General features: G+C 34.3%; 2 protein-coding genes across 6 annotated transcripts in view; one reads left to right on the top strand and one right to left on the bottom strand.

Annotated features, from left to right (window-relative positions):
* The window catches only part of LOC137655833 (catenin alpha-like), a 486208-nt gene that overhangs the window by 328533 nt on the left and 142683 nt on the right, over positions 1-14992 (top strand). The gene's annotated exons all lie outside the window — the stretch shown is intronic.
* LOC137655831 (catenin alpha-like) overlaps positions 1-14992 on the bottom strand; it is an 80085-nt gene that overhangs the window by 18730 nt on the left and 46363 nt on the right. For all 3 annotated transcript variants that reach the window (XM_068390004.1, XM_068390002.1, XM_068390003.1), the window contains exons 6-16: positions 13996-14199; positions 13423-13538; positions 11491-11575; positions 10805-10975; positions 10125-10236; positions 6764-6964; positions 6232-6453; positions 5652-5770; positions 5365-5495; positions 4825-5065; positions 3566-3682 (exon numbers count right to left, since the gene is read on the bottom strand). In XM_068390004.1, coding sequence (XP_068246105.1) covers positions 3566-3682; positions 4825-5065; positions 5365-5495; positions 5652-5770; positions 6232-6453; positions 6764-6964; positions 10125-10236; positions 10805-10975; positions 11491-11575; positions 13423-13538; positions 13996-14199 — 1719 coding nt within the window. The remainder of the gene's footprint in view (positions 1-3565; positions 3683-4824; positions 5066-5364; positions 5496-5651; positions 5771-6231; positions 6454-6763; positions 6965-10124; positions 10237-10804; positions 10976-11490; positions 11576-13422; positions 13539-13995; positions 14200-14992) is intronic.

Below are 14992 nucleotides of genomic sequence, written 5' to 3'. Positions count from 1 at the left end.
TCATAGCCCCTGGACTCTTCAGTCATTGCTACCAAAACAAAGGTTGTCTGAAATCTATCTCCATTTTACAGTACTGTATTTACTTTTCATAAAAAAAAAAAAAAACCATACCTTTAATATTTAGGGACTCTACTAAATGATTGTGTAATGTATAGTTAACAATTTGGATGTAGTAAGCAGCAAAGTGACTAAGTTATTGTTTATACAGGTAGTTGTAATGCTTTAACCCTTTTACACCCAAAGGACGTACTGGTATGTTTCACAAAACTCATCCCTTTACCCCCATGGACGTACCGGTACGTCCTTGCAAAAAACTGCTATTTATATTATTTTGGCATATTTTTGATAATTTTTTGAGAAACTTCAGGCATTTTCCAAGAGAATGAGACCAACCTAACCTCTCTATGACAAAAATTAAGGCTGTTAGAGCAATTTTAAAAAAATATACTGCAAAATGTGCTTGGAAAAAAAATAACCCCTGGGGGTTAAGGGTTGGAAAGTTCCAAATAGCCTGGGGGCAAAAGGGTTAATACAATAACTACTGTAATTATTTGTGTATGTATAAATCTACTTGTACATTTGTTTGAGAGTTGTATAATTTGTTTGATAACTTATAATCACTCTATTGTTTCTGATCTTTAGTAATTTGAAGTGATTGCATATAAATTCCTACTGCCTCCTATTATATCCTTTTCAGGCAATGTGAGGAATGAAGAAGGAATTGTTAGTACAATATCAACATGCATCACCTTCTTCCAAGAATAATAGGCCATCAACATCCATATTTTCATTTTCACTTGGCAAAGGTTAAATTAAGTCTCTTCATAAAGTTCTTACTGATCTTAAGATATTTCATATTCTTTATTCATTACTTCTCATATAATTTACTTATTTCCTTTCCTCTCTGGGCTAGTTTTCCTTGTTGGAGCTCTTGGGCTTGTAGCATTCTGCTATTGCAACTTGGGTTGTAGCTTAGCTAATAATAATAATAATAATAATAATAATAATAATAATAATAATAATAATAATCAGGGAAGTGGTACTGTCCAGCCGTTTCATCCATAGGACTTCCTGCCATGCCGTGTGTCCAATATCTTTCATATAAATTTAGAAGAGTACTAGAGATTTAGAAACTACCAGATACAGAGAAACGAGAGAAAAGCCAGAAAAAACACTAAATATATTCCTTTAATTTCCTTAAAGTAGAAAATGACATTTCATACAGGCACAACATAAAACCACCAATATCAAGATTTTTTGCAGCCACATATGTACCTTCTAATTCCATGGCCATACAGATGTTTGAATTATTCCGATCCAAAGAAATCTTCAAAATCTAAGTTTATCAAAACTGCCGGGTAAAAACCATAAACACTCACAAGCAGACCTCTTAACAACAACAAAAAAGATAACCTGAACATCAATGAAGGACACAGTCAAACAGACGATCATTTATCACTGGTTTATCATACTACTCCAGTACTCGAAGGTACTACTGATTTAAACAGAAACCACATTACCTTCTTGAACCAAAATAAAAATGCCTAAACAGGACTCACAACACTTATGACGACAGCAATCTCTGCATGGCTAACACAAAGATGAAGTGGGCTTTAACAGTTCAACTTGCAAACAACACGGACAGACAAGTATGTATACTATTAAGTACTACAAATCCTGAAACACAAAATAATTTACACTGAAAACTTCTGCAAGTGAAACCGACACTCGCTTTCACTGAACATGCTATAAATAGTCTAATGTGCAGGAACAAGAAGCACAATGAACTTACTGCTGCACGTCCTCCAGGCTGGATGTTAAGGAAATAGGAAAGATTTAAGGGTAAATACAAAGAAAAAATCTCTATGCTTTTAGGACAACTCCCGAGTCTCACATGTGCCGTAGAGTAATGCCTCGATTTATCTTACATTATAAAGCTTTGATTTTAATAAAAGACGCTTAACAGTCTAGAGCCTAAACTAATAACACAGCAAACAAAAGATATTTTAAAGCAAGTATTCTTGGGAGGCTTTAAAAGATATAGCAGTTTTTCAAAACCTGGAACTTAATCAAATAAGATTGTTAAAACAAAAACTTACAACGAGACAATGTATGATCTATCAAAATGAGAAATGGTTTCCTCCTTGTCAATTGATGGCAATCCCTTAGCAAAATTTTCTTATATTTGAAATTTTGGTCAAACTATCTATTAAGCTTTGTAAACCTGCAAGCAAGGATGGCTCTATATGCAAAATATAAGTAAAACTATAAGCACATTTTCAATTGCAAACTATTCAATATACCTGTACACTAACGGACAACTAAATATTACTTAAAATACTTGTAACTTGGCAACAGTGACTGTATGAGTGGTAAGCATAGATCACTTCTTCTATTCGTGCAGCAATGGTAAGCCAAAGAGTACGCATTTAGACATTTCTACATAATATTAGAAAAAAAGTTAGAAACTTCAATAGAATTTTATACTTTTTGTAAAAAAAATTTGGTTTTCTAAAATTTAAATACTCAAATTTGAATGAATAATGCACAAATAAAAAAAGTTATGTTAAAAATCCCACTTTATAATACAAACACTGTTTTGGAAACTATGAATAAGTTTAGGAATTAAGTTATAGTAATTGAGTGATTAAGTTATAGGGTAAGTATCCAAGTATCCCTCATTCTAATTTTGATAAGAGAAAACGAGACATTACTTTCAAGTGCTCAAAGCGACGCTACTATGCTAGACTTATCAATGCAGATTACCAAAATTGTGAGGCCACACATATCTATGTGTGGTAGAACAGTAATTTAAAAGGTATGATTATCTAAACAATAAAACAGAAAGAAGTACACCTTTATAAGTAAAATAAGTACTATACCATTACATAGAAGCAAAATTAAAGATGACCTCCATTTCTAAAAGTTCAAATATTCCTGAGCCGAGCCACAATGATACTACTAAAAAGACACTTCATAAGATTCCTAAACATGAATTAAGATTATAATTATTCACCTTCACATTGTAACCTTCAGCTGTATCACCTTCTTCAAGGAGTCATCCTGTTTTCATAAGGGGTTTTCAACCAGATTCAAAGAATCATTCATTTCTTTAACCTATTACATAACCTGTGGTAATACTCATAACAATTTAAACACCATTATTAATCAGTCCAGCATCACATTTATTTCATAATTAGAGTAAGCTGTCCCCAAGGTTTAGCTACTGACCACAATCTCATGCAGTTTGAATAGCACTAACACTGTATGTACTGTATATCGTCAATACTAAAGACAATTCAAAACTTCTATATTTGTCGTAAGTTGGATTGCTAAAATACAGCAATCAATAACGGAGACCTTGATGATTTTCTAATACTTAAAAATAAAGACTTGAATGTGAAATCCAAGACATGCGTGGGTGTCCTCTAATTATGAGTATTATATTTTCTTAACAAAAGAAAACATTCTAGTCGACACATTGGGAAAAAAATCATGACTTCCCGTATCTCACCTAATAGGAAATTATGACCCTCCGTAATGATTCATACAGAATAAGACTTACTGCAATAGTTCCCTGGCGAGGATATTTAGTGGATGCCACATACGAACACTTAACCGTCAACACCACAGCATTCATGAGGTTCTTAGCAGCCTGGATGAGAGAAGTTGCGGAATCCAACTGCAAAAGAAATCATAATCACTTACTATAAAGTTCAAAATGTCAAAGTCACAATTCAAAGCAGATAAGTAATTATTCATAGGTAACATTATATCAACTATTTTGGTCTACTATTCAATCTTAGGGATCCAGAAAACAAATGATATTTCCCAACAACTAAATCATAATAATGTAGGAAGATGCTGAACAAAATTAAGAAAATGAAGCTTGTGAGGAAGGATCTGATTCTATGAGCTGTAAATTATCATTAGGGTTAACAGAGGGCAAAAATGTTTTGGAAAGGCAACTTATTAGCAGAAGCTGATTAGGCTAGGCCAGTGATTTTGATGGTAGAAGTCTCATAGGCACCTACTAATTCATTATCAAGAGAAAATAGGGACAGTTGATTGTAACAGAGGAAACCTTCTTATATAAAACTGTAAAGGGAGATTTCAGCCCATCAATCTCATTTATAACAGCTATCTGTTCACTCCCTGCCTGAACAGCAATTTTCATATCACCAGCCAAACCAACAAGTCTAGCCTGTTCTGATCTTTCCCGTAATTTATGGTCTTTCCTCTTGCATTTAGAAACCTTATCATTAACCCTTGCAGAAACTATTTTGACTTAATCAAACCATCAGCTTTTTGGAAAATCCATAAATTTTGTATATTCACGCTTTAAAACTCAATGTCACCCCTGACACGAAACACATAGGTAACAGGATCTTTACCTTCTAAAAGAAGCCTACTCACTGAACATTTAGAACATACACGAATCTCAAGACCAGCAGAAATCCTAAAGTACCGGGATATGCTTAGATCTATGAAATAAAAGAAAAGGCACTAAATGACGCTTAAATATAAAAATTGTGCTGACAGAGGTTGGTATGTCTACGTGGAGTGTAGTCAATAACTACCAAAGGTGGCATTGCTAAACCAATACACACTTAAGGTTTAGGCAAAGAAGCATAGGTAATCCAAGGTAAGACTCATTGAAATAAATACACATCCACTAATATGCCAGATGCAATACATGGCAAAGAACAACTAAGTTACTTGTCCTTGGAAAAAGAAAGGACAAGTAAATCCCTAAATTTAGGTGTAACCATGAAATACAGTGTTGAAAATTTTCTGAGCAACAAATGCAACTATTTCACTTACCCCAGATACAATAAGTTCGCCAGAGATATTCTGAACATCAGCTTTTACTTTTGAGGTGATGTTCAACTGATGACAATAAAGAGCAATGCGGTCAAGATAAGCCAACATATCATCCTTGGTCCTAGACTCAGGGCATTGATCAGCAATTTGTCTTGAAAGTTTATCTAGCTTGGTACCAGCCTCAGAAATCTTCTTGGCAGCATTAATAACATCCATTGTTGTTTTGAGAGGCCCTCTTCCTCTGTAAAATGCAAACAAAATCTACATTATTAACCATCAAACTAGGGTCATATTTACTAAGTACAGTATATTCAATAAAAAGATCACTAAATTATAATGGATTTCCCACGAATTTGATCAATGTCATCTAATTACTGGAACAGAGCAAATATCTTCTTTCACAGAGTTGGCCTAAACTGGAACAAAAGAGCTGAAGATGTGAGATTGCAAAGTAAGAATAGCTTAAGGCAACCTTATAAAGTTCTCTGACAAAAAGCAATTCAGACAAGGGTCAAAGAACCTAGATATACCAGTACATACCTTGTGAAGTCTGTCATTTCCATCATGATCATACACATGTGTTTGGCTAACACAATGATGTCATTGCCTGTATCATCCCATTTAGCCACCTCCTGGTCAAACTTCACTTTCTCAAGACGGAAGTTCTCGACCTGTGATCAGATAAATGACAATGAATCTATTCTTGCCTAAAAGTTTAGCAGCACAATTTATATACAATATTTTACAGTGTATTGATTGAAAGTTAATTTCAGCATTATTTTCAAACATGCAGTGACATACTAAAGTAAAATAAAAACAAGCTTAACCTGAGCAGCAATCTTATCCTTATCCTCCTCGCTCAAGTTCCGCATAGCATCGCGAGCAGTCGTGATACCACTCACACCAGGATACTCGTCAATTGTTGTGTCTACTGTATGTGCACTCGCTGAAATGATTCAAATGCAATGTTACTAATACGTTCATAAGAGACACACTCGTCCGCTCTAAAATAACACTACCATTTCTAATTGTTAGATACACAATCAAACGTTATGAATGCTGTATGGCTACTCTATAGTTAGAATCACTGAAACCAGTTGAAATAAGGTAAATCTTATCAATAGAACATTTTTTAAATCCATTAAAACATAATTTTACTACATTAACTTGGCAAACCAATTATATCATTGATATAAATATCAATCATTACAAAACAATGATACAATTTTAATGGATAGTCTACACAATTGTGTTTTATATTTTCTAGTTCTATACACTAAATGACAGAATTTTTCAAATGATCAATCTTTACTTCTCTCCAAGAACCAGTAGCATTTTAAGACAAGGCGTTGAACTTACATATACTGTAACCAATGCACAGAACACAGACTGTTACAAAACACTTACATTTACTCCTAATTTCCAATGTATGATATTCATCGGTCAGAACATCATCAGGATCTAATTCATCGTCTGCTTTGTTCATAAGAACAGCCATTCGAATTTCACGGACACCATCGTAAACCAGGTGAGAGGCATCTATGAATTCATTCTCATCCACTTCCTTACCCGGAGTACTGCTCAGAGCCTCTACAGCAACATCTACTCTCTGGGCAAAGTTTGGCAGGACTGTAAAATAAAATATAGCTTGAGAAATTTGTTGCTAATTCATATAAAACTTCATATGTCATATATAGAGTAAGTAGATGTAATAAAATAAAAGTATTAGAAATCTATGGTCATTACAGCTCATTCATTCCTTCTGTATTCTACAAAAAATAAAATTCCTATAAATACGATCTACCTTTATATCAATTCATATCAAATCAATCACCCCACATAGTCACATACTGTTAAGAAACTATTTTGGTATAAACTCCAAATAGTAAACCTGAATAACTGCAAATAATTCCCATTTTTTTCAAAGATAATTCCTTACCTTGGTCTCTAAGTACTTTCACTGCTTCTAGGACTCTGTCTGTGTACATGCAAGGCTCGTAATTGTCCATTTCAGAAGCAACAACATGGCAGACACGTGCTGAACGACCACGGATGGCACCAGCAATACGATCCAAAGTATCAGGGTCACCCTCGTTAATTGCACGGACACACGTTTTCACATCTTCCAAGATGTGACTTTCTGAGGAGAAAAAACACAATAATTAGGGAAGATATTCTGTGGTATATTATTATTTTTATTATCATTACTTTCTAAGCTACAACCCTAGTTGGAAAAGCAGGAGGCTATGAGCCCAAGGTTTCCAAAAGGAAAATAGCCCAGTGAGGAAAGGAAATAAGGAAAAACTACAGAAGTTTAAGAACAATAATATTGAAATAAATCTTTAATATATTATTATTATTATTATTATAAAATATAAAAACTTGAAAATAACAAAAAGAAGAGAAACTAGATAGATTAGCGTGCTATACTGTATTTAAAATGAAACAGGAAATAAAATAATGGCTTACCCATATTAATTTTACTAAAGATGGCTGAACAAAATTTTTCAGAACTTCTGTGCAATACATCTGTAGTATTAACTATTCCTACTACATACTTATGATAAAAAAAAATTTAAATATAAATATAATAAGGAAGATACAGTGTTATTAGAATATGTTTTTTAAGTCAAACTCATTATTCATCAGATGCCTCATTATAATTTAGAACTATATAACCAAGCCACACAAACCTTTTGCATTAAGGAAAAGATAACTTACTGTGCATGCCCTAACCATCCAATAAGACTATAATTCATCACCCTTGTGCAATGCTGTATTTAACCCATGAAAGGACCCCTATAATTCAAGCTTCCTTGGGCCCCGTGCCATCCCCCAATATTCCACGCTCACTTTTCATAAAATTTATTACAATAATGTTACAACTGAAGTAATTAATAAAGTTTTCACATTTAACACTAAAAAGGAAAAGTGGCATAAGGACCTGCTCTTGGTGAGTCCCTAGGCTTCAGCCTAGTTAGCCTTATGGATAATGTGGCACTGCCTGTGTTGTGCAAAAAGGTAACAAACAAAATGGTAGTCGAGTCAAAACAAAATGGTTGTCAAGTCAAAACAAAATGGTTGTGGAGTAGAAAAATAAAAGGTTGTGCAGTCAAAACAAAATGGTAGTAGAGTCAAAACAAAATGGTCGTGGAGTCAAAACAAAATGGTTGCGGAGTCAAATCAAAAAGGTCAAAACAAACTGGTTGCAGAGTCAAGTATGACTATAACACCAAGACTGACAGTCAGTACTGGAATACATGTTGGATACAGAATTATGAAAGCAAATTATAAAATGCCTGAATACCAATTTGGGAGGGAGGAAAAATGTCAACTCTTTCCAAATTATAAACTGTTAAAATGGCATAAAATAGAGTATGAAATGTTAAGAAATGTAACATAGGATTATGACCAGTATGAGATTGAATGTTCATATGGTAAATCTTTCGTCTGTACTCAGCAAAAATAAATATCCACTAGTCAGAGTGTTAACCAGAACAGTAATTGTTACCAATACAAGGAATTTGCTAGGCTGATGCAAAGAACATGCAAAATCACAAAGAGAATAAAAAAGAAGAGACAATAAATACACCAATAAAACAGGGGGCTGAGTCAACAAGGATTCTGTCCCTTGAGACCCACTAGAAATGACAAGTGCTCAAACAGGTCTCAGAGTGGATCAAGAGAAAGATGAAGAATTGTTTCTCATCAGCACTCCAATCATGAATGGTCACAATTATCAATCCCAATAAAAGGCAGGATATAACAAGCCCAAGGGCTCCAACAGGGATAAACAGCCCAGTGATTAAAGGAAAGAAGGAAATAAATAGCCTATACTCATTTAAGAAAAGTAATGAATAAAGATATAGAATAACTAGGATAAAAAAAGACGTTAAAATATATCTGTAATATACAAACAATGAAGAGAGAATCATGTCAACCTGTTCAACATAAAGACATTTGTTGCATGTTTGAGCTTTTGAAGTTCCACAGATTCAACTTTTTTTATTAAGATCATTGCACAATCTGGTCACAGCTGGAATAAAACTTCTAGAACTATGAGCAAGGTTGGGCTTTATGATGGAGTAAGCAAGATTAATAGAATTAACTGCAAACCTAGTACTATTATTATTATCATCATCATTACAAGCTAGGCTATAACCCTGATTGGAAAAGCAATATGCTATAAGCCCAAGGACTCCAACAGGGAAAAATAGCCCAGTGAAGAAAGGAAACAAAGAAATAAAAAAGCTACAAGAGAAGTTATAAACAATCAAAATAAAATATACTAAGAACAGTAACAACATTAAATATAAACTATAAAAACTTTAAAAAATAGGAGAGAAATAAGATAGAACATCGTGCCCAAGTGTACCCTCAAACAAGAGAACTCTAATCCAAGACAGTGTAGGGCCATGGTACAGAGGCTATGACATAACCCAAGACTAAAGGAAAATGGTTTGATTTTAAAGTGTCCTTCGCCTAGAAGAGCTGTTTACCACACCTAAAGAGTCTCTACTACCCTTACCAAGAGGAAAGTAGCCATTGAATAATTACATTGCAGTAGTTAACCCCTTGAGCGAAGAATCGTTTGGTAATCTGTGTTGTCAGGTGTATGAGGACAGAGGAGAATGTGGGAAGAATAAGGCCAGACTATTCGTGTATGTGTAAGCAAAGACAAAATGAACCGCAACCACAGAGAGGGATCCAATGTAGTAGTGTCTGGCCAGTCAAAGGACCCAATAACTCTCTAGCATTAGTATCTCAACAGGTGGCTGGAGCCCTGGCCAACCTACTACCTACTTACTATTTATAGGATGGTACAGTCTGAGAAGATCTGAATGGAAACGATGGCCAGATTTATGAAAAATTTTATGTAACATGCATAAGGAACTAACAGAACATCGGTCCCAGAGATATTTTACAGTCAATAAGTTTTTGTCCAACAAATTAAGAGGAGAGTCACCAGCTGAAAACCAGACAGAGGAACAATACTCAAAACAATGTAGAATGAAAGAATTAAAACATTCCTTTAGGGCAATGCACTACTGCCATGAACTTGGCAACCAATAATTTTTTTCATTCATTTCTTTTTTTAATCTGGAGAAAATATTTACAATTCATGGACTCCATGGACTCCAATCCGCATTTCATTGCTATCACTAAAGTGCAAACATTCATAGGAGTCATCCTGATAAATTCTATCCATTTAAATATTTGTTAGATAATCAAGTTTCCTTGATTACAATTAAACTAACTTTGAATTGATTATTGAAGAGTTTAAGGTATGTTCACTTTACCTGAAACTGCTAGGAAATCATCAATAGTTGTAATGTCATCTACTGACTCTGTCAAGATACGAACTTGATTTTCCCATGCATCTTTAAATGCATCCATATTCTCTTGTGCAACCTGTATATTAGAGAATGCAAAGACAAAATTAGTTATAACTAAAGAATACAATATCAAGAAATAGAGTCCATTTCTTTTAGCGATGCATATTTGCACCGACTCGCAACGGTGCCCTTTTAGCTCGGAAAAGTTTCCTGATCGCTGATTGGTTAGAAATATCTTGTCCAACCAATCAGCGATCAGGAAACTTTTCCGAGCTAAAAGGGCACCTTTTAGCTCGGAAAAGTTTCCGGATCGCTGATTGGTTAGAATTATCTTGTCCAACCAATCAGCGATCCGGAAACTTTTCCGAGCTAAAAGGGCACCGCCGCGAGTCGGTGCAAATATGCATCGCTAAAAGAAATGGACTATAGAGTGTCATACTTTATTTGAACATCATCTCTCGGTATAACAGGATAAAACCGAATTCAGACGAGCAGAATTCACCGAAAAAATTTCTTATTACTACAGTACATAAAACAAAATTCAATACATCAAAACTATAAATCAGTTCAAACAAAAATGATTACATAAAACATAAAAAACTATAACGTCAGTATAACATATCAAATTAATTACAAACACTAACCTTAGATTTTGGTCTAGCTGCCAGAATGCACGCAGCATTAATAACCTGGGGACACAGCTGTTCAATCTGTGCAGCTCCATATCGTACCATTTTGACACCATCCTCATTGTTTGACATTGTACATGCAAGATTGGCAACTTCAACCAATTTATTCGCATGTTCTGTAAATACCTGAAAAAAAATTGGACGCTACGGTACACTGAATAATTTAGTTTTAAAAATATTCAAATCATCATAAAAAGTATCATATTTTGCATGACAGCTCCATATATACAGACACAAGGACACAAGGGAAAGGGGTAAGGATACGGGCACAGGAACCACGTGGTAAACACAAAGGGTCGGGGACACAAAGGGTCGCACTGGGTAAGAGAGAGCGCGGCGGGATGTGAATCACGTCGCGACCAGAAACTTACTGAGGAGCACGACCTGAACTAGCACGCTCTCTGACCCCGGGTCGCCTCAGGGTGCGTATCACTCCGCCTGAGGTCACCCATAGAAAATGGGAATAGGGTAAACTACACAAAATTCTGGTCGGTTGGGAAGAGTTACCAGTAACTCCTAAGAAAGTAGTTCTAGGTAAGTACTCTGTGTTGGAACAATTTAGTTTTAAAAATATTCAAATCATCATAAAAAGTACCATATTTTGCATGACAGCTCCATATATACTTAAAAGTTTAAAGTACCTGAGCATATTCTTCCACTTCTTTTTCGTTGCCATTTCGAGCAGCTTCAACCAACACTAGAAGAGGAACATTGGTCTCGAGGAAACTTTAAAACAGGAAAGAACAAATTTATTTTTCAGTATGTTTGAAAAGCAGCATATTTATCAACTAAAAATAAAATGCCCTAACATTTGTTAATCAAAATAAACATCTAATTTTGAAGGGAAACTTGATACACCCACAAGTGATTAATGTTGAAAACTTTTTTATCATCACACAAGCAAGTCATTCTCTCCTGGAAGCGTTAAAAAGTTGAAGCCAAGTGAATTCTAAGTCCTTAAATATATAAAGTACGGAATATAAGAGTGCTTCTCATGTATATGTGACACAAAGCTGCAAGAATTGAAACATGTCATTTTAAAAATAAACAAAAAAATGTAATGAACCTTAAACAGATCCTTTAAAAAAAACACTGCACATTGGCCTAAACTCAAATTAAATAGACATATCGATTGAAAAAAAGCTCTCAATGAGAAAAGTGTTTAATTTTAAAATTAAAAATGTACAGTAGTTAAAAACTTCTGTTGAGGTATAAGCTACAATTATAATGACAGGTGGCAATTGAAGACCATCAAACTCAACCTTGAGTTTTTGCCGATGAGGAAACTAATATAATCTTGGTTTTTGCTTAATTCACGACTATCCAAACATTAAAATACTATCTGTATTTAAATAGTCATCACCATCATTATCATCATCAGCCATAATTAAATATTATATCCCAACATACAGCACATCATTATGATGATGTTACTTACTTGATGCTTCCATCATCTTATTCTTACAAATTAAGTTTAAAAAGGCTCACAAAGTCACACAAAGTCACACTTATAGACTTTCATAGGCTCCAACCAAAAGGTTTGATCCTAAATAGAGGGTGGAAATTGGATCAAAGAGAAGTGGGAAATTTTGACAACTAAGAAAGAAGAAATCAATGGGAAAATATGGAAAGTAAAAGTTAGAAAGCACTGTAAACGGGACAAAAGGGATACTGCTAAGAACTCCAAGGGACACGTAAAGTGTGCTTTGCAATGAACACTGGCACTTTATATGGAAACCTAACTCTCATACACCACCATACGTACACTAGCCGTTTCTTTATCCACCACATTTCACCCAAACAAACTCTTATTCAAAATGGGTATTATCACACCTTATCACATGGATAAGACTTCAACAGCTTTTCTAATTTCCCTTATCAAAGATAATTTCATTAATCTAATCTAACTTTGATAAGCGTATTCTATTGCATACTTATTTCCTTCATTAAAATATCCAACTTAACTTCATAATTACTGTAACTGTAATATAGTAATTGGCTTCAAAATACTGTATTCATTTCTGTACGTTACTAAAATATAAATCATTAGATACTTTTCTTCACAAATGAATGTGTATGCAAAGCAAAACAGCATTAAAAGATAAAATGATAAGCCTCCTTTACTTAATTCAAAATATATACAGTAGTCATGATTCATTTGTTAACTTATTCCAAGACTTACATTAGATAAATTAACCCTTAAAAAAACATCTTGACAGGCACCCTATAAGCAACCCTTTTATCATTACTAACACAGTAATATCAAAGGTCGTTTGATCATTCAAAATTTTTATTGCCTTCCTACTAAACATATACTGTATCATAATTGTAACATGAATGAACCCCATCCCTTACACCTGATTTCTCTATTATTGCTTGACAAAACGCAAAATGAAACCATAAGTAAAGAATGACTCATCATGGGGTACGACTATAAGATAAGAACTAGAAATAATAGCTCTATAAAGGCTGAAGTCTCATGAAGTGACATAAGCTATTCTCAAGCTTACCACTGCAAACTACCAACATTCAACAAAATCTATGATTTTACTTCTTAAACATAAATGACTTACCTGTCTGAAACGTGATCAACAACAGCTTTGCGCAACTGGCGTCGCAGGTCTTTGGTTTTGCGGTACATATGGTCAATAGCTTTGTCAAGGTTTTCAGATGGCTGCTTCCGTCCCATCTATAAAAATTAAAATCAGTTGTATACATCTACTTTCAATAAATGAATTTATAGATTAATACAGTTTTGATGCAAAATTCAACAGAAATACTCAATCATTCCTTGGAGAAATACATATTTCAAAATTTTGTTTTACATGTTTAGCTCAAATTCAAATTTAGACACTAGTCCCATCACATTTTTTTAATCAACTATTTTTTTACATATACAGTACAGTATTACGTTGCAATTGACAGTTTCATAAAAGTAATGTGATTACCCCTTAAGGCATGAGCAAATATAGAATTGATTTTCCAAAACACACTTAGCAAATATACAAGCAGCAAATCAACACACAAGATCCTAACTTGAGAAAGAATCCCAAATATAAGTTTGGACAATGTCGAGTATTACGGACGAATCAAATTTATCATAATACATTATAATACTGTAATACTAAAGAGCCTCATTCACTTACATTATCCATATATTCCGTAAGAAGGTCTTGAAGAGCTTGTCTCACAGCATTACATTCTTCTACAATTTTAAGACGGCGATCATCACGAGTACAGAAGGAATCTGCCATTAAGGCAGCCCCACTAATAATAGATTCTAGTCTTTCTTCTAAAGATGGACGGGTGCGCACCTCGTTGTAGGTTAAAGGATCCATATTGATGCGTTCCTTGAAATTAAAAAAAGATTAGTAATGGTATAATTCTGAGCTATCCCTTTCCTTACACGATAAAATAAAAAAAGTGAGCAAATGATCATTGGTAACTATACCTTAATACTATAGTCAACTCTTTTTAGTGAGGCAGATTTGCACCGACTCCCAGGGGTGCCCTTTTCGCACGGAAAAGTTTCCTGATCGCTGATTGGTTGGACGAGATAATTCTAACCAATCAGACAACAGGAAACTTTTCCGAGATAAAAGGGCACGGCCGCAAGTTGGTGCAAATGCGCCTCATTAAAAAAAATTGAGTATAGTATATGCGGCCTTTCAAAAATAGAGTAACAGCAAAACATTTAGTTAGAACTGCACACACATTCAACCCTTCCACAACCTCTCGCTTTCCTAACTACAACCCGATGGTTCAGCAATTTGTGGGAGACTGTGGTTTCTGAGCGTACCTCTCACCAGAGTATGACACCTACCTATCCCCTTACCTCAGGCATCGAGAGAGACCGCTCAGCGTGACAGAAAAGAAATACTGTATATTTATACAGTATATATAGCCCAACACTTACTCTTTATTACATAGTAGAAGGGAGGATTATATTCCGCAAATAACTCAACATAACAATCTTCATTGTTTTTCATTTTCTCACTATCATAGTACAGTATCACTAATAAGAATAATCAGTCCCATATTCAAATTCTTAATATAGTACTTACAAGGTAAAGCTACTAATATTTGTTATTTAATACGGTTAAGATAAAAGAATTTACGTTAATGATTATGCGGGAATTATTC

This window comes from Palaemon carinicauda, chromosome 16 (genome assembly GCF_036898095.1).
Source record: "Palaemon carinicauda isolate YSFRI2023 chromosome 16, ASM3689809v2, whole genome shotgun sequence".
Classification (NCBI taxonomy): Eukaryota; Metazoa; Arthropoda; class Malacostraca; order Decapoda; family Palaemonidae; genus Palaemon; species Palaemon carinicauda.
This window is presented reverse-complemented; position numbering and strand designations above follow the sequence as displayed.